The 20,791-nt window shown below is 38.6% G+C and overlaps 1 protein-coding gene across 7 annotated transcripts in view; it reads left to right on the top strand.

Annotated features, from left to right (window-relative positions):
• LOC124553829 overlaps positions 1 to 20,791 on the top strand; it is a 286,889-nt gene that overhangs the window by 216,342 nt on the left and 49,756 nt on the right. For 5 of the 7 annotated variants that reach the window (XM_047127821.1, XM_047127815.1, XM_047127816.1 and 2 more), the window contains 2 exons: positions 420 to 535; positions 7,533 to 7,570. In XM_047127821.1, the coding sequence (XP_046983777.1) occupies positions 420 to 461 (42 nt within the window). In that variant the 3' untranslated portion in view covers positions 462 to 535; positions 7,533 to 7,570. The remainder of the gene's footprint in view (positions 1 to 419; positions 536 to 7,532; positions 7,571 to 20,791) is intronic. The other 2 variants (XM_047127819.1, XM_047127820.1) reach the window with 2 other exon arrangements.

Raw genomic sequence — 20,791 nt, 5'->3', positions numbered from 1 at the left:
GTGAGCTGGATTTGATTTTGTAGATTGTTAGGTAAAGGTCTAGTGGATGGGCTGTGTGAGTGTGTTTTATTATAGTTATTACATGGGTTTGTCCAGGGTTGGAGTAATGTGGGAGAAGCAGACATCAATGTAGCATTTGCATAAGTGAGAATGTGCAGAGTGGTCTTGTATTCAGGGATGATGTCTGTGCAATGCAATCTTCATGTTAGAGCAGCTAGTAATTTTGTTTTGGAGGGTTAGTAGATGGTTTTTTTTAAACTAGTGTTACATAGTGGTATTTTAGTGTTTCAGTGAGCTGGATTTGATTTTGTAGATTGTTAGGTAAAGGTCTAGTGGATGGGCTGTGTGAGTGTGTTTTATTATAGTTATTACATGGGTTTGTCCAGGGTTGATGGAAATGTGTAATTTGTTACACTCAGCAGGAGGAGTCGAAGAGATTATGGGGCAATTGGAGTATATGATGGATGTCAAAGATGGCAGTGTAATCAGCATATGGAAATGAATACACTGGAAGGAATGTTTCTGGGAAAGCCAGGTATGGATGAGAAATAAACTGGTTAGCTGTGGGCATAAGCCAAATTGCATGTATCGTGTGTGTTATCAGTAAGTTATTTTTGTTCTGATATTAGACAAACAATGTGTCTAATATATAAATGAGTTAATATATAAATAATATATTTTGTTTTGAATTAAGACTTTTTTGCTTAACTCGAGCATGTTTTTCGTATAACGTGCTTCTTTGTACAACTCCTCCATATACATATTGCACATCCTACCTGTTCGACTTGCAAATTGGAATGAGGGAAAAAACTACTGTCTGTGTGTTTCTGTATGAATGCTGATTTCTATTATCTGGTCTTCACAGTCCTTGCATAAGATGCATGTTGATGCCAGTTGAATAATTCTGTAGTCTGTTGCAAATGTAGGCTGTCTCAGTAGTGTCTTACAGCAATAATGTCTTCTTCCCTCCAGGGATTTCCATTCAAGTTTATGGAGCACTGCCATGATACTCTTACGTTTATCAAGACAACTGGTAACAGATCTACCAGTGCACCTCTGAGTTGCTTCAATTTCTTCCTTTAGTCCAACTTGGTGGGAACCCAACCTTTGATTAGTACTCACTATCTGGTTGCACAAGTGATCTGTATGTGGTCTTCTTTATAGATGAACTACATGTTCATAGAATTCTTCCAATAAACCAAAGTCAAGCATTCACTTCAACTGTCAATGATCTTGTGCACTAGTTCAGTTTCATGTTGCCTCTATTCTGTCTGACTCGCCCTCTATCCTTCTAGAGTCAGTCAAACACGATAACGTCTTGTACACTATAATGTCATCAGCAGAGAGTTGCAGATTTCTGCATGTATATGAGAACAAAAGTTACTAAGTTAATGTAGTGCCATCTTCATGATGATGTAAATGTTGCTGGCAGACTAAAAAATTGCATGCTGCTCCAGCACTCAAAATTGGGACTATTATCTTTTGTGGGAAGTAGTCTGCTGACTGAGCAATCCAACACCTTTCAGGATATGATTTAGAAACTGTGTCCACTGTAAAGTTATTATAGTTGTTTCTTGTGAATGTCAAATGCCTGCTGCTGATAGTGATGATGGATGGTTATGACTTTTTAAATACCATCTCTTTACATAAACTGGCCTGTTGTTAAGCTCTAGGACCACCCAGAGTCACCTGACAAGAAACGAATTTTAGGTTTAATGATTCTCTTTCTGTTTGCACAGATTTTTCTACATCAGTAGAGCAGCATATTTGGGCAACATTTTTAAAATTTTCCTGTTCTCTTTTGTGCTTTTAAAATATGTGTTTCATGCATTATTGCTTGTTGTGTATTATATTTTCTGCATAGTCACCATGTATAAACACTTTAAAGTACATTTTCCCCATGTGTCTGGCATAGAAACAGTGAACATAATGATTTTGCAGGCAACAAAATAATAATAAAAATGAAAAGTTCGGAATTGCTGTTTTATAAGTAAAAGTCAGCTTACCAACAATTGCATATTGCCCTTGAGTTGTTTCACACAACTGCATACTGTTGTTGAAAAACCAAATAACAATATCATCAAATGTACAAAGTAAGGAAATATCTCTCAAAATGGATCTTGTATTAAGATTTTTGAGGTTACAGTCAACAATGTCAAACACCTTTCAGTCCAAATTGAACATTATTGTGATAATTTTACTACAACTGTATATTGTGCAGTCATGCATGGATACTCATTTCAATGGAATGATCAATCATTGTGTAATGCTTGTGACATGTAGATGTATGTGTCTCAATTTTTTAATAGTTCCTTTTATTTTCAGGTAACTGAATGGTAAGAAAGTTAAACTTCTTGGCATATTGACAACTTGTGTTGGACTAGGTTCTAACCTGATTCTTTTATTTCATAGTTTGTCACACACTTTTAATCTGACAGAAAGTTTTAAAACAGTGTTATCACCATGATGTGTTGCAATGGACTACTTTAGACATTACACATTCACCCTTTCTAAGTTTTTACTGCTTGGTCCTTGTAGTCCACCCAGTATATTTTGATTATTTCCATTCACAATTTCCTAATGTGACTGAAACGTCTAGAGCCTTAGTATGTGTCATTTCTGCAGACAATTCTTGATTCTTGAGAAGGTTCTTAATTTTATCATTGTTCTCAGAATCTATTGTCTGAGTTCAATTACTGTGAGGTCTTACGGATTTGTTCGATCCATTGTCCTCCTATTTTCTTTCCCAGATGTCTCATTACATGTTGTCATAAGAATATGTTTTATTGCTGTTATAAGATGTGAAAGAAAGAAAAGGTTCTTTTCTTCTTCTTTGTACTGATAGTTGGCTCAATCTCTTGTAGAACACTTTCATTCAGGAGGGTTCTTCAAAGTCCTGTGGCCATATATTTTCATTTACTGTAGTCCCAGTGATTCTGCTTTAGGTTTTGAGGAGATAAGCAAGTCTCTTTCTGTTTTTCATTTGGAACAGAGTTCCACAAGCGTAAGTGACTCTTGGAGAGTTAAAGTTCCATTGTGTTGGATCTCTGTATGTAATGAGAAACATTTTTTGTTATCTGCTGACCATGTTATTTCTTCATTTATTTATTTATTTTGATTTTGTTGATCTTAGTTATCCATTTTACTTGCTCAGTTAGGTTGCCAGTGATAATTAGAACCAGGCATTTAAACTGCAGAAATAGGATAATTTTCTGATCAGTCATGTAGACTTTATTTATACACAGAGTTTCCATGAGCAGAATCTTAATTTTCTAGAATCTTAACTGGAACATCTTCCATACTGAAGGCTAAGAGACCTAGATCATCTTCAAACACTAGGTAGTTCATTATAGTGTGTTTGTATTGAGGGTTTTGCTCTGATTTAGAATTAGAAGATATTTCCATTTGCCAAACTTTGATGATGTGATCAAAAGCCACATTGAAAAGCAGCAGAGATAATCCATCATCTTCTCTCAGACCAGTCTTCATTATAAAGTCTTTTGACTCCTCTCCCTTGAATTTTACTTTGGAATTTGTGCCGGTTAAATTTAGCTTGAGGTGTGTTTTAACTTTCTGATGAAGACCATGTGAGGACATTTTATTGTGTGTGTCCATGAACACTACAATATACTTTTGTAAAATCTGTGAGGTGGATAAGGAGCCATTTACTTCTGTATTTGTAATACTGCAATATTAAGTTCAGTCTGAGACTTTGGCTTAGTAGCTTCTGCATTAAAAAAAATCTTCCTTGCTATTCTCGAAATTCCAGTTCCAGACTATTTTTGGTCCTGTTGTAAATTATGTAGGGGGAAATGTATGTGCAGTTCAGAAGAGTTATTTATAATTATCTTGATTGACCTTTTTCTCCTTATTCAAATTCTAGATTGATTATTCCGAGGCCCAATGTGCCAGAATTTTGTCCCTGTGCCAGATTTTAATTATATGTTGACAGTGATTTATAGTTACATTTTCCTGCATTTTTCTGCATTTATACACAAAAAGATCTTCACTACCTGCCTTGTAATTCTTTAGTCCCATAATTGTGACTTCTAGTTCATTGACTGTTAGGAAATTTATTGATCTGGGTTGATTATAGTTAGTGTGTTCAGTGTTTGCTTGAAATGTTTCCAGTGGGTCAGAATAATATAAAACTTTGTTGAATGCATGTGTGGAGCTCTGGGTTTTCTTGGTTACTATTGGCTAACATTCCTGATTTATCTCTCGGCATTAATGTAATGGTTTAGTTTTTGGAGATGCCTACCAGTAGCCTTGTAACTTTTTTCCCCAAAAAATTATCTTCTCACCTTCCTAGGATGCTTTCGAGAAGTTTACGTTTTGTTTGTCTAATGATTTGTTTATTTTTCTTTTTTATTAGTACTATATTTGTGTTCTTCTGATCTTTGATCTTGATGACTTATTCATGCTTGGTATCGTATCTCTTATCATCTGATCACGTTATTCATTCCACCATTTATGTTTATTGGAGCTAAGTTTTCTGCTGCCAGTTTTAATTCTTTTAGTGTTTTAACGTGTATTGTAACTTAATTTTTATGTGTACTATTGATGGGAGCATTCCAGAATTATCAGAATCTCCTTGTAGTAGTATAATTCATTCATTCATTCATTCATTCAGGAATCACTTTTCAATGATACAGTGGAAATGAAAAGATCAAAATTACACATACACACAAAAGATATAAGTATACTTTTATGAGGATAAAATCATTGGTTGGCTGTGGCTTTAAACTGTCCAGGCCTTTAGCTGAAATGATTTAGGAAAAATATAGAAAACCTAAATCAGTGTATTCAGACAGGGCTAATTCCATTCTCTGGAATATGAGTGCAGTATCCTAAGTGCTGCAGTGCCTCATTCTGTTGTACCCTGTTGTACAGTGTTCTTTGATTTACACACAATTTACTCCAGATAATTTTTGGTTTTGCATGTCATAGCTGCAGACACTGAGAAAACCCACTAATGGTTCCTAGACAATGAACCTATCACTGTGTCCCTTGCACTAACTCCAGTTTGTTAACTAACTCCAGGCCCCTAAAGATGTCGCTACAATCCATATGCATCTCCGTGTCCTCCCTCCAGTCCACCTGGAAAACCGAGTCAGCATTCCACCATGCTGAGTGAGTGGGCTGTTGAAACAGGAGAATGAGAAGACATTAATATCAAGCACTATAAACCATAGCACAAGATTTTCTTGTAAAAGCATTGTAAAGTAACAAGGTGTTGTAGTTTTCCCCTTTCACAATTAACCACTACTATGAGTCCTCTAAGTAGTCCCTAATTATGTGGTGTGCAGTATTTACAAAGAACGATTTAGATCCATTCTTCAAAAGATGTTTTTTACTAATAGTTTTCATCTCATTGGACAGTTTGCTGTACAATTTTATTCCCTGGTAGATGTAAGATAGATTTTACAAGAAAATCTTGTGCTATGGTTTATAGTGCACGATATTAATGTCTTCGCATTCTCCTGTGTTCAACAGCCCACTCAGCATGGTGGAATGCTGACTCGGTTTTCCAGGTGGACTGGAGGGAGGACACAAAGATGCATATGGATAATTGGATGATTCTATTAGTGAAATACTATGAATGTAACAGATTGGTAGGTGTCCTTGCTTGGTGCAGTAAGGGTACCCAATGTTTTAAATAGTTCCTTTATAATAAGCCCAGCTACAGCTGCTAGTTATGATTCTTATGACAATTTTTTACATTTTAAAAGTTATGCCCATATATTGTGTATTCATTTCCCAGAAAAGAATCCCATACCCATAATATGAATATACATAGGATTAATGTTACCACAAGACATTGGCTGTTACAAACTGATGATAGAATCCTAAGAATAAAACATGCTGATGACATTCATTTTTCCAATTGCTCATTCCATAGTGGCTGGCAATCAGTATTCATTCCTAGATAACTTTGTTTGTTACATAATCTGTAGATTTACGAGTATTAACTATCCTCAGTCAGAGTTGGTTTTCTTCTGTATGCTGAAGTCCATACATTTTTGGTCCACTGTTAATTTTTCATGTAGTGCCCATTCTTAAACCTCATTGAGGATTTCACTGGCCTTCTCCAAAGAAATTTTGATGTGTTATAAGTGACCATGATATTACTGTCATTAGCAAAGGGAACTTTTTCTTCATGTATTATACTCTCAGGAAAGTAATTGTTATGTAGTATCCCAATACACTACCCTGAGGAACTCCAGTGTTCTCATGTGCAACAATTGTTTTAGTAAAAAAATTATCAGCCAATGTCTATACTCTCTCTACCCTTTACACTCTGTCTCAATGTAAGACTGAACTCACTCATGTGCCATTTCTCTTACACCTAGTGCATCTAGCTTTTTAAATAGTATTTTATAGTCAATTATGTCAAAAGCCTAGAACAAGTCTGAGAACTGCTTGTCAGGAGTTTCAAGTACTACTTTTGTGAACTCTGTAAAGGACTTCCTTCCCTTTGATAACTAAACCATGCTTCATTAAAAATCTTGTATATGTTGATGTACCTTGTTTGTCTATCACTCACAATTAATTCACCTTTTAAGGATGCAGTTAGTCATGGTCTGTGATTTAAAATAGTGGTTATATTCCTTTAGTAAAGGGTATACTTGTGCATGAATTAGGAATTCCTGGAATATACTGCGCTTTAGGAACATTGTGCTGCAGCTTCTCTGTAATACCAGAGGAATAGTTGTTTACAAAATCTGCCATTTCCTGCGGATTTTGTATTATTCCACCCCATTTTTTCTTTATATTGTTATACTTACTTCCACATTTTCCTGTTTGCTGTTTTATGATGGCCCACACTACTTTGTTTTTATTTTCTGCATAATGTATTAATCTCATCAAAGGTTAATTTAAACATTGTGCAGAATTTAGAGAATCTACATCTACATAGCGAATGTGCTTCATCCTATTTTTGATTTGCCAATAGCCTAGAAAAAGTATGTATTTTATGTTCCATGGAGACCTTTTGCAGATCAGCAGTTTTTGTGTTTTACCATGCCTATTTTTAGCTCTAGTATCTTATCTTAGTGATCAGAAAGGACAGATCTCTTATAAATACTGTACACTTTTCATGTTTGATATCCATAAATATGTGATCAAAAACTAATGATGAAATTTTTGTTACTCCAGTAAAAAGTGTTCACCATTTGTGCCCTGCCAAAGTGCTCAAATGTATAGGAAGTTATTACTAATTTTGCTCTCAACATCTGTGTTTAATATTTATGCCTTCACATGTTAGTCTGGGGGGCTGAGGCTCTCTCAAAGATTTCAGTTGATTTGTTGAAGAAAGTGTCCACATTACCACTAGCAGTACATGCACAGAATGATTAACTTTTTATGGATTTCTAGCTTTCTTTATTCAGTTTATTCCATTTCAAAATGTTTGTTTACATTATTTGTTATCAAATTTTCTGCAGCTTTGAAATGCTGTGTTTTTCATATTTTTTTCTGTACTGATTTATCTTTTTGATTTCAATGTCTAATAGCATTCTGGAATATTTCAGGAGGCAGCCTCATAAAGACACGCACTAGACAGTACACGGTAAGTTTATCTTTATTCACTGAATGTTTGTTTATGAAAAGTACTCTTTTTTATTGTCTCACAGAACACTTCACGCAACATATTGAGTGGAAACGACAACCAACATACTGAGGGTTTATGTACTTTATTGTTGTATCTATAGGCAATCATATTAGAAGGCATTATCAATCATAATACATTTATGTATGGTGATCCAAGTTGTATTTGTACATGGTTCTGGTCCTGTATATGTACACAGGGAGAATGTCTTATTTTTGTGCCATTATTTTTTTTCCTCAATGTCAGCATAAAATAAAATTCGGGAAATACAACACCTTATGACTACATCCTTCACTGTCTGCCATATGAAATAAGTGTTTTGCTAAGCATAGAATTCTGATGAAATAAATTTGTGAAATTTTTCCTTTTGTCAAGCACTGTGTATTGTGGAAAGCAGGGATTATATTTGTTACTGTGATTGTTTTGTTAAACTCTTGATCAAGTAAGAGTAATCGAAAATCTGTGATAATTTGTGCATCAATCAGACTAGCAGAAATTTGAAACTAAGGCTCTGTTGATGGCTTTCACCCCTTTAAATTACAGAAATGGAATAAATTGGCAGTAGCCTCATATTTACCTGGATTTTAGTGCACCATGAACAATATCGAAAGAGATCTCTAGGTTCTTAAAGTACAACATAAATATTGTATTCTGAACTCCTTGAAAACTTTTAAATTTTAATGTACAATATTACACAAAAAGCAAAAGGCTTTTGACACAGTGCTGCCCCAAAGATTTCTATCAAAGAAACCCTGTACTGTTCATCTACAAGGCCCAGAGAGCAGTAGATACCCGTGCCTGGCTGATGACATGCTCCTTTACTTCCAGAGGGCATTTGACACTCTTCCACACTCTCAGTTAGTGAAGAAACTAAGAATGTACAAAATATCAGACCAACTGTGTGATTGGATTGAAGAGCTTCTAGCAAACAGAACATAGCATGTCATTCTCAATGAGAGAAGTCAGATTGCCAGAAAATTGTACCATATTGCAGGAATACATGTAGAGGATCAATGCTTTGTGCAGGGATTGGCAGCTGATCCATAACATAAGCACATGTAATGTTTTGCGCATAAATAGGCAGAAAGACCCATTATTATAGAATTACCTGATTGCATAACAGTCACTAACAGCAGCCACAGCCATGAAATATCTAAGAATGTGCATATGGAGCAATTTAAATTGGAATGACTGTATAAGAACAATCACAGAAAAGGCAGATGCCAAACAGATCCAGTGGAAAAATCCTCAGGAAGTGTAGTGCACCACAAATGAGGTAACTTAGAAAACCTTCATTCGATCAGTAGTTGAATATTTCCTCATCACTCTGTTATGTACACCAGATAGAACTGATAGAGAAAATAGAGAAGCCTCTCAAAGATGAGCAGCATATTTTGTTACACATTCATTTAGTAAATGTGAGTATTGTGGTGTGGTTTACTGTTAAAATTCCAAGACCATACATTCCTAGAAGAGTCAATAAATGTATTGCTTCTTCTTACTTGTATCTTATGAAAATACCATGAAGATAAATTAGAGAGATTTCAGTGCACTTGGAGGCTTACCAACTGCCTTCCTTACTATAACTCATTCATAAGTAGAGGGGGGGGGGGGGGGGGGGGGGGAAGAAACGTACAGTGGTACACAAAGTACCCTCCACCACACATCATAAGGTGGCTTGTGCAATATGGATCTAGACATACAAGTACTTTGTTTCTCATTTCTAATTTGTATATAATCTTCATCTGTTTCCTTTAAAAGCTTCATTTCTATTATATCACAATGGGATACCTACAAGTATAATATTCTAGGAAATTAATTAAAGGTTAGCCAGACTATACCTACACCATTTCCTGTCTCCAGTAGTTGTCTAGGTTTTTGTCTTCTACAAAAATGAATGGGAAAATAAGGTGCTTTTTTATTTATGAAAACATTACAAAACTGACTGCTAGCTGAAGTTCCACTATAAACTCTGCCACAAGAATTTAGTTCTCATAAGAATAGTGCTGTAGAACAGAAGTATTTTATGTGAACAGGTTTATTCCTGTATCTTCACTTTCATAATCATAGTAGTTGTGTGTTTACATTCCGTTAGATAGTTAAACCCCAGTTGCTATATGTTCATAACCATGCATAACTTTGCTTTGGTCTGGAAAATCCAGGATGGAATATAATAGGCAGATTGGCTTTTTCCACTAACCCTCTCCTCCCCACCTCTCCCCTGCCCTCCACGTAACCTCCTGACTGTACAAAGCTGCCCTACCATCTCCACCTTGACCCTGCATGCTCCCCAGCAGCATTTCACTATCCCCCACAGCTACCCTACTATCCCTCTCCCTGCCCACCCCAGCCTCTTCCTTACCCCTAGCCACTTGCCACTCCATCATGTACTGGTGATGCTGCTCGCAGTGTGGCTTCAGTTGCCTGAGACTCCAGTCATATGTGTGTGAACTGCATTTACGTGCATGCACCCCTTTGTGTGTGTGTGTGTGTGTGTGTGTGTGTGTGTGTGTGTGTGTGTGTGTGTGTGTAATTTTTGAAGAAGGCCATATTGACTCAGTATCTCAACTATATTGTTACTTCTCTTTTCTTTATTTATTCAAAGAGCAGAGGCAAAACATATTATCATCTGATGTCTTTTTCTGTTTACTATGGAAGAACATGATTCTTTACATCATTGTGAAGTTATTTCAAATGCCATGAATTAACATCTCTATTCAACACCTCTCTATTACTGATATAATCACAATGTATGAGTCCATACACCCTTGTAATTTTGCTTCACACCATTTAACCTAGCCTTGTCTGAATTGTATAATATATGATTGTTGGATTTTGTACTTTCACTGAAATTAAAACCACAATTGGAGCACACTTCCTGTGGCGTTTTGTTGCATGGGATACACTTTCCCAGTCAAGCTTATGATGATGTGGATTGCTGCAGCGAGCTTCTTTGTAGATAATAATTTCTGAATATTTTCTAGGTTTTCATTGCAGATAAGAGGATGATATGTTGTGATGTGTTGTGTTGCAGATGAGTTATGTTGCATGTTGTAGATGTTATCTGTGCACTCTTTGAGTCTCTGGAAATAATTATCTGTGCAGGGGATTTGTTGTAAGTTGTGCGAAGCTTGAGGTAAATTCACCTGAAAATTCTGGGTAAACATGACTGACAGTCTGACCGACTCAGAAGACTTATTTCAGCAATTTCATTCAATTTTGTGCATTAATAGTACTTATGCTGATATCACATACAGAAGAATGATGTATAGTTTTTGGCGGTGTATGGTACCAGGAATTGAAATGCATTGTGTGAAGAGAGACTGTATTTCCAATTTTTTTGCAAACAATTCACTATAAGGATTTTGCAAAACAAAAGGTATTGGCACTTTTGTGAAAGCATCAGTTTGGATCCAGAAAGTCATCCTAATCTCAAACAGAATAATATTTTGATGAGATTTACCAGGGGAAAAAAAAGTTTACAAATTTCTGTGTGTCTGACCGAGATACTGCCATGGGTGAAAGCCTACTTGTTCACAAGGAGCTCCTTGGTACAATTTATGCTACTGGAAAGGGCGTGATTTTGACAGTTTGTACTTCTCAACTTGCAGAATTTTTAGTCAAAAAATCGACAGATATTTGGGATACTCTGAAGTTGACAAGAAAGGACATGCCATACCATCTTATAAACAAAATGCTCAGCAAAGCAGAAAAGGATGGATGCAGAAGAGGAAAACTGCTTACAGTGAAATGAAGGAAATGGCAGAAGAATATTTTGGTTCTATCACTTGTCCATAACAGTGGCCTATGAAAGATTAGAAGGAGAGGAAAAAATTATCAAGGAACCTGCAACATTTGTTGATTACAAGCACACAATGGAAAGAGCAGATCAGTCTCATCAGCAGGTGTGAATAAATCTGAAATCATGAAAGTGAAAGAAAAATATTACAAAAATATTTTTTCCTTTGGTTGAACTGTTCATCTGGAAATTGTTTGTGGTAGATAATTTGAAGGGAGCAAGAGAAATATGAAATTCTTGATTAGTGTCATGGAAGAATCTGTAACAAAATACAAGCTCTCCAACTTCTGGGCATCCTGTATGCATTGTACATACCCTCCGGCTATCAGTGCAGTGCAGAAAATAATTTGCCAGTGAAGAAATCGAACTCAAAGGGACAGTACAATGCCTGCTGTCATAAAAGAAAACCTGGTTGGGAACATGTAAGAGAGAAACACTGTATTACTGTAAAGATTGTGAAGTTTCTATGTGTGTAATAACTTACTTCAGGAAATGTTGCACAGCAAAAGACCTATAAACAATACATGCTTGTAAAATAATACAAATAAAATAAAATTACACCAAATGAACTGAAATTTGAACAAGGGGAAATATATTTCTTACAATATTAAGAGTAGACCAGTTATATGATTTTTATTTAATTTGTCAAGTTTTCATTCATTTTCTGATATGGAATAAGTGCATGTTTTATTAACATTTCATTGCATTTGGGTGATCACAGAGATATGATTCCCATTTTTTTAAACAACAAGAAACATTTGTTTTCAGTAATTGGTACATTGTTCTAAAGTTTTAAGTTTTATCTATGAGTCCATGCTGAAAAGTAATGGCTACAAATTTTTTATTCTGTTCTCAGGTCAGTGATACTTTAATATTCAGAAATAGTTTTAAATACTCAGAACATGCCTGTGACGTGAATAAATCTTCATATCTATATTGTAATAAAGTGAACTAATGTTTTACATGGTATAGTTCGAATCCATCTCCTTATTCAACAAACCAAAGAATGTACCATTGCCCCAACGAGTGTATTTTTGTGTGGCACAACACTTTATTTCAGCATGAGAATGCTAGACCACATATGAGTGCTGTGACAGCTACAGCAATCTGACACCTTGGCTTCACTGTCATTGAACATCTTCCGTAGAGTCCAAACTTGGCCCCATCTGATTTTTATCTGTTTCCAAAACTTAAAGAACACTTTCAAGAACTTAACTTTGATAGTGATGAAGTGGCAGCTCTATCAAAAAGTCACATTCTAGTGATGATACTGGCAAACTGGTGCCTCATTGGGAGAAATGCATTCATTGCCTGAGTGACTATGTTGGGAAGTAAATATTTAGACATGAAGAATGAAGATGTTGAATTTTAATAAAGTTTGTTTTATTTAAAAAGCTGTAAGAGTTGTCACATGGAAAATTCAGAAATTTCAGTATACCATGATACTTTCCTGGATAACTTTTATTTTCTTTTTGAATTCTGAGGCAGTTTTATGTGCCCACATTTTATTATCATACATCATGTCATTTAAGATGAGTTGGACCGCCTATTTCACCTCATCACCATCACTGAAACCACATTGTCACTAGTAACAATAAATTTCAGATAGTTGTCCACTGTTACATAATCCCAAAAGAACTTGTGTTGAGATTCAATTTATGATAATATGTGGTCTGTTATGAGCATTGATGTGGCTGATCTTGCACTCACCTTTATCCATTTTTTTTTTTTTTTTTTTTTTAGTCATAACATTTGGAACAGTGCTTCAAGAAACCTCAGTTCATTGAGCTAATACTCAGACTCCAATGCATGATTTGTTCATCCTTCTCTCCTCATTTATATCTGTACTGTGCTAGCTGCCTTACAGTATGTGGCAGTGGTTACATGAGGTAGCACTCTCTTTTTGCCCCTTTCTTGTTCGATTCAAGATTGATGCATGTCAAGAACAATTGCAAGTATATCATAGTGTTAGCTCCAGTTTCTCTGATATTCTCATTGTGATCATGTTTTGAGATGTATGTGAGACAAAGTACTATCTACCTGAGTCTTCCTGAAATGTACCTTCTTAAAATTTCAATAACAAACCTCCCCATGACACAGAAACCATCTGTTCTAGTCTTCACAACTAGAGTCTGTTGAACAACTCTGAAATGCTTTTTGAAAGTGCATCCTTTTTTTCTACAAAATACTCCAAAGAAACATATTTATCTCAGTGACAATTTTTTATACAAAAATGAAAATGTGTTGTTTCCACAGCACATCTTTTTTATTTGATAATTACTTACTTCCACTTGTCTTAGTATGAACCATACCTTGCATTGCTTCATGCTGCGCAAATCTTACATGTGCTCTCAGGCCATTTTGCATTTCTGTAGCTGGAATCAGTTTCAGAAAAGTCTTCTACTGAGTGTTTTTATGGATGAACTATTTTGAGTGAAAGTTGATTTATCCATGTCTCCTTTGGTTACCAAAGCCACTACCAATTCAATGTTGAATTCACACAGGATGTTTGCTAATAATCCTTGATCTTTTATGTGAAACTTAAGACTTAACACACATCATCATGAAAATGTGAAGAAATCTTTCATCCACCATTTAGTTTGCTTTCATTCAAAAGATAGTAGCCCATTCGCTGTTCGCTGTTGTCCATACCAACCTCATTTCTATTATAATTCAAAATGCAGTCAGGTGTCATCTTCTCTATCATTCCTAATTTTGTTCTGACATTGACAGTGGACGCAGTCTATTTTTGTTTTGTCATGAGTGGATTACATCCCAAATGTAATTCCCTTCCAGAAACTTTTTTTGAAGTGATAGCTGATCTTTTTCAGTTGATGAGCAACTAGATTATTAGCTAGATATTTTCTATTTTTCAGTTGTGTACCCATTACTTTAGTTTTCTTTTTCCATAAATGATGAAGTAGATCAGGGAAAGTGTTAAAACAATTCCTGTATAAAGTATGACTTTTACCATAGAAACTCTTACAGTGCCTGTTTACTGCATGCGAAATGCTGTTTGTAGTGTCTTCTTGATTGCCAAAATAAACATCACATTTAAAACTGTATCCACTGTGTCACAACATAAAGAATTGTGTGCCATATTCATTAGGCTTATTTTTCAGGATTGTAGACCTTGAAACTGTCTACCACAAAAAAGGCAAAATCCTATAGTGAGATTGTCAGCTAGTTTGTATGCTCTTTCATTTTTTGTCTTATGTATATCAAAAATAGATCTCAAACAATGGAAAATCCAGGATGGAATGTAATAATATCTGAGAAGGAAAGTTGCTACTCACCATATAGGAGTGTGGTTTCAGTTGCACATAACACTCTCTCTCACTTTCTCCTCATCTGCAGCCACTGCCTGTACATTTGTACATATTACTAAACTGCACGTACATAATGCTCAGTATTGCAAATCGTGCTGTGATACTTTTAAACTAGAAATTTACTTGCACATGGATCATATGTTCTGATAGTGTAACAAGAAATACAATAAATTTTATTTTTAACTGCCACTTTAAGACTACATAAAAAATGAAGCTTCTTGTAGTACAGGTCTCACTACATGCTATATGGAATTTTATCTGTCCTGTTCACTATAATTTATTTGAGAAAGAAAACATGAAAGGTAATAGCATGTAACATAATTTAAATTTTCCCAGATTAATTTCCTAGAATTACCTTACAAATTGTGATCAGAAGTGCAGTAGTTTTTATATCATGAACATCGTTCTCCTACTTAAACATCTGGTGCTACTGATGTCATTAGTTACTGTAGCTTATTGTAGCATACATATTTGTTTTAATGAGGAATCCTGTAGTGATACTCGGCATTTGAGAAGGAAGGAATGGAAATGTTTACATACTGACCACGGGCATAGGCTCTCAAGGCCTTATCTTCCCTTTGTATCACTTTTTCTTGTGGCAGCCTCTAATACTCATTACACAAATGTTCTGATGCTTGGAGATGATTGCTACATAGGTCATTCAGTCACTTTGCTCATACTCCCCAACCATCTGCAGCACCATCACCTCAACACTGTGGTTCTCTATGCCACACTGCCTCCAAGTGGGTTCTTGAACCTCTGTGCAGGCAAAGGACAATCAACTCGTATACTCACTATTATCCGTTGCACTCCCATTAACCAGATAACAATTCCAAATTGTACTGAATATTTAGTATCTGTAGTGATAAACCTCCACATGATTATTTTAGAATGTAACTAAATACTTGCCCATCATAATCTTTAACACACCTATCTGGGCAATCCTTCTCACCTTGAAAGCATGTGATATCTTTTTGAAAATGTAGTCACAGCTTCAAGAGAATGACAAAATGTTTTATTGGCCACTATCCATTAGGGGAAGTTAATTAACTGACAATTTGAAATTGTCTTTTTGCATTAGTACTACCACCCAAACTCTGCACACTTTCAAATGACCTACGTCCCAAAGTCAGCTTCTATTTCAGACTAGAAGGGGTTAGCTCTGGTTCTGGTTGCTGACAGGCCACACTTTGATGGGCAGTGTCTCTGGTAAGCAATACGATGCAGGAGAAAAATGTTGTGTGTGGGGCCACAGAAAGTGTGCAGAATGCAAGTTGAAACTCCCTGCCTCCAACTTGACAGCATGCAGCTCTCCTTCCCAATCATCTCCTATTTTTTGGACTTTGCTGCAACTTAAATTTGCCATTATAGTCCCTCCTGGCATTTGGTCAGAACAATCCTGCCACATTCTCCTTTCTCAGACCCCACTGATTGGTACACTTCACATGAATGCCAAAATAGCAGATATGAAGATTTGTGAAGACAGAATAGAAAAGTCACTATTATCACTTGAACAGTGGGGAGACATCTGGACTGGATGAGACACATGTGAAATTCTGTCTATTTGAGATGTAGTTTATCGTAGGACACAGGAGCTTCAAAAGATACACAACTATTGGAAAAAAGTACATGTCATTGCAGTTTTCAAGAAGGGTCATCATACACATGTTGATATGTATAGAATCACATTACTGATGTCATTTAGTTGCAGTATTGTGGTACATGTTACATGTTTAAGTACTCTGACGTTTTTGTAGAACAAAAATTTCCTCCATAAAAACCAATAAGGGTTCTGCTAAATGAGAGCTTATGAAACTCGGCCTTATGTTTGTCTGTAAGATTTGACCTTGATGCACAGGATGACTTGAGGAAGGCATCTGATCAATTCTGCACTACCATTTAGTGAATAAAATAAAAGCTTACTTAGTATTGGGAGAGATTTATCACAAATCACATAATGTCATGAGTACCAAAAGGAACTGTGATATGACTATTACTACATACAGTTTATATAAATGATGTAGTAGATAATGTTAGAGGCTCTATGAGGCTATTCACATGGAACGTAATTGCCTATAAGGATGTAGCACTGTCACAGGAACGTATCGAATTCTAGGAAGATCCACAGAGCACAGATGATTGGCATAGGGACTGTCAGTTGACATTAAACATAATAAATGCAATGTATTGCACATAAATAGGTGAAAAAATCAACTAGTGTATGATTACACTACTGGAAACAAATTTATGTGAACAGTATCTATGGTAAAATACTCAGGAGTCATCAACAAGAGCAATCTGAAGTGAAAAGACTACATAAAACAAATTGTAAGCAAAGCAGATGCGAGGCTGATATTCATTGCAAGAATCTTAGGGAAATGTTACTCATCCATGAAAGAAGTGTCTTAAGAAACAGTTTTTGAAAAATTCACAAGGACTGCCATAAGTCCAGGATCCTTACCAGTTGGGTTAATACTTTGAAGGTCACTAATATAGCTCCTGCGGCACACCGATTATACTCCAAAAAAATTGAGCAATGTAGGGTTATGTCAGCAACTTCTCAGTTTTGTAAACATATTCCAACATTTGTCTTACTCTTCTGTCTGACTGCAGTCTGTTATAACCTTTAATCGCCAATAAATTGCGTGGATATGCAAACGTAGAAACAATAGCTGGTTACATGCTACCAACTCCGTATCTGTCACTCGACTGCCGTGCCGTGACATGCGACTGGTGCCGTTCGTAGCTAGGTGGTGCTCCCGCGCTCAGCCGAGTTGCGGAGCGCCTCTATCGCCGTTTGCGCATACTGACGTGACAGCACTGTTAAATGTCGTGGCACTGTCACAACACTTTTCCCCCCTTGAAAAAAAAAAAAACACTCACTTCCTTGGAGACATGGACAGTGCGGAGACATCCATGGCCTCTTGGGAGGCCCCGAGAAGATCCCATGGAGAGACACGAGAGTATGGTCGAAAATGTCCAGGACGGAAGCTCGTGCGTGGAACGTGCCTGCTGGACGAGATGATGGATGAAAACTCTGGAGCAGCATCCATAGGTGTCGTGGACCTGGGGGTGTGCTCCAGCGAGATGGGTCCCGGAGAAGGCGGCGTCGCGACTGGGGCCGGTTCTGGTGTACTCGGAAGCGGTAGCGACGTCAGCTGCAGCAACACGCACAGGAGATTGGCAGCAGCGACTGGACTGGTTTCTCGGGTTGGTGGAGGTGAAGGAAGGGGCGGTGGCACCGGCGTGGCCACCACTCGTGGGCACATCTGGTCGTAATGGCGAACAACGATGCTGTCGGCCATATGTATTTCACAAAGCCGGCGGCCGCGAAGAGCCTTGACAACCCCTGGAATCCATTTAGGGCGAGATCCATACCCTCGTGCCCACACGTTGGCGCCCACCGAGTATTTTCCTGCACTAGAGGACACAGTACAAGGCCTGACAGGGTGAAGCAGGTGCAGTAGAGTGCACGGTTGGCGGCCATGCAAGAGTTCAGCAGGGCTGTGATCACCCAGAGGCGTGAATCGATAAGGACTCAGAAAATGCAACAGAGTGTCATCTGTGGAAAAATCACTAAGGAGTTTTTTCATCTGGCTTTTGAAAGTGCGGACAAGGCGCTCGACCTCCCCATTCAATTGCGGATGGAAGGGCGGTGCTGTCACATGATGAATCCCATGTCCAGTACAAAAATCACGGAAGGCCTGCGAAGAGAACTGAGGGCCATTGTCCATGACGATCGTGGATGGAAGACCTTCAAGCACAAAGATTTTGGACAAAGCCAGCGTCATCACTGCAGTGGTGGGCGACGGACATCGAACAACAAATGGAAACTTCGAGAAGGCGTCAATCAACAGCAGCCAATAAGTGCCGAGGAAGGGGCCGGCAAAGTCAGCGTGCACCCGTTCCCATGGCTGTACCGGATCAGGCCACGGAGAGGGCATTGTACGGGGTGCAGCCAGTTGTTGAGCACACTGACCACACACAGCGACCATGTGGGCGATGTCCGAATCAATACCGGGCCAATAAACGTGCCTGCGGGCCAGGGACTTAGTCCGAGAAATCCCCCAATGGCCTTCATGCAACAGTTTGAGGACATCTTTCCGAAGAGAGGCTGGCACCACGACCCGTGGAGATGCGCCATCCGTGGCCAGAAGAACAACACCCTCACGAACAGACAGACGAAGGCACAAGGCATGGTAGTTGCGAAGGAGATCCGATGCCCGGCCCTTGGTCCTGTCCGGCCAACCCCGTTGAACAAAACTGATCACCTGACGCAGGACCAGGTCCCGCGCAGTAGCCGACGCGACCCGCGAACCTGTAAGTGGAAAACTCTCGACCGCACGACGTTCTTCCTCATCAATGTGGAAACAGAGTAGTTCATCTCGATCGAAAACCGGGTCGGGGCCCATCGGCAAACGCAACAACGCGTCAGCATTGGCGTGCTGGGCCGTGGGGCGATAGTGAATCTCATAGTGAAAACGAGACAAGTATAAGGCTCAACGTTGCAGGCGGTGAGCTGCCTTATCAGGAAGCGACGCTGATGGGCTGAACAGAGAGACCAGCGGCTTATGGTCGGTGATAAGGTGAAACTTAGAACCATACAAAAAAACGCTGGACTTTTTTAGAGCATAAATGATAGCAAGCGCCTCCTTTTCGATTTGAGAGTAAAGCCGTTGCGCATCGTTGAGGGTCTTGGAAGCATAGGCAATAGGGCGTTCCGACCCAGCCTCATACCGATGGGCGAGAACAGCGCCTAGGCCATACTGTGACGCGTCAGTCACCAGAACCAAGTGCTGACCCAGACGGAATGTGGCAACACAAGGCGCCGACTGCAAATGAGCCTTCAGGTGGACAAAAGCCTTCTCACACTCGTCGGACCAACAGAAAGGAACGTTTTTGCGTAACAGCTGATGCAGAGGATGAGCTACCGCCGCCGCAGATGGAATGAATTTGTGATAATAAGCAATCTTGCCTAGAAACGCCTGAAGTTCTTTGACCGTAGACGGCCGGGGTAGAGCTGTAATGGCCGCAACGTGCTGACGTAGAGGACGTATACCCTCACGGGACAAGTAGAAACCAAGATACACAATGGAGGGTTGGAAGAACTGTGACTTGTCCAGATTGCACTTCAACCCAGCCGAATGCAGAACTCGAAACAGTGAACGCAAATTGCGAAGGTGCTCCTCAGTGGAGGCCCCTGTGACAACAATGTCATCCAGATAGTTGATGCAGCCAGGAACAGAAGCCATGAGCTGTTCCAAAACCGCTGAAAAATGGCTGGCGCGCTAACGACGCCAAATGGTAACCGCTGGTACTGATACAACCCACAAGGAGTGTTGATGACGAGAAATTCCTTGGAAGACGCATCCAACGGCAACTGATGGTACGCCTCCGATAAGTCAAGTTTGGAAAAGAACTGGCCCCCAGCGAGCTTGGTAAATAACTCCTCAGGACGGGGAAGAGGATAAGTGTCAATGAGGCTCTGAGCATTGACAGTGGCTTTAAAATCACCACAAAATCGCAGACTCCCGTTTGGTTTAGAAACCACCACGATTGGCGATGCCCATTCGCTGGAGGTAACAGGAAGGAGAATCCCTGAAGCTGTTAACCTGTCTATCTCAGCCTTGACAGGTGCACGCAATGCCACCGGAATAGGGCGTGCCCGGAAAAACTTAGGGCGAGCTGTGGGTTTAAGAGTAATGTGGGCTTCAAAATCCTTGGCACGACCCGGACCAGCAGAGAACACGGACGAGAATTCAGAACACAATCCATCCAGCTGTTGATACGGAATATCCTCAGATATGAGGTGCAAATCATCATCAATGGAGAACCCGAACAACTGGAAAGCATCATAACCGAACAGGTTTTCAGTGCCCGCATGATCCACCACATAAAACGTGAGGGGCCTAACAACAGACTTGTAGGCAGTGGAAGTATCAAACTGGCCAACGATAGGAATTTTCTGCTTATTATAAGTTCTCAGATTTCGCGTAACTGGAGACAAGGGAGGGGAGCCCAACTCCAAATACGTGCGAGAATTAATGAGAGTTA

The sequence above is a fragment of the Schistocerca americana genome, chromosome 11 (genome assembly GCF_021461395.2).
Source record: "Schistocerca americana isolate TAMUIC-IGC-003095 chromosome 11, iqSchAmer2.1, whole genome shotgun sequence".
In the NCBI taxonomy this organism is placed as follows: Eukaryota; Metazoa; Arthropoda; class Insecta; order Orthoptera; family Acrididae; genus Schistocerca; species Schistocerca americana.
Note: the sequence above shows the minus strand (reverse complement) of the source record. Positions and strands in the feature narration are given on the sequence as shown.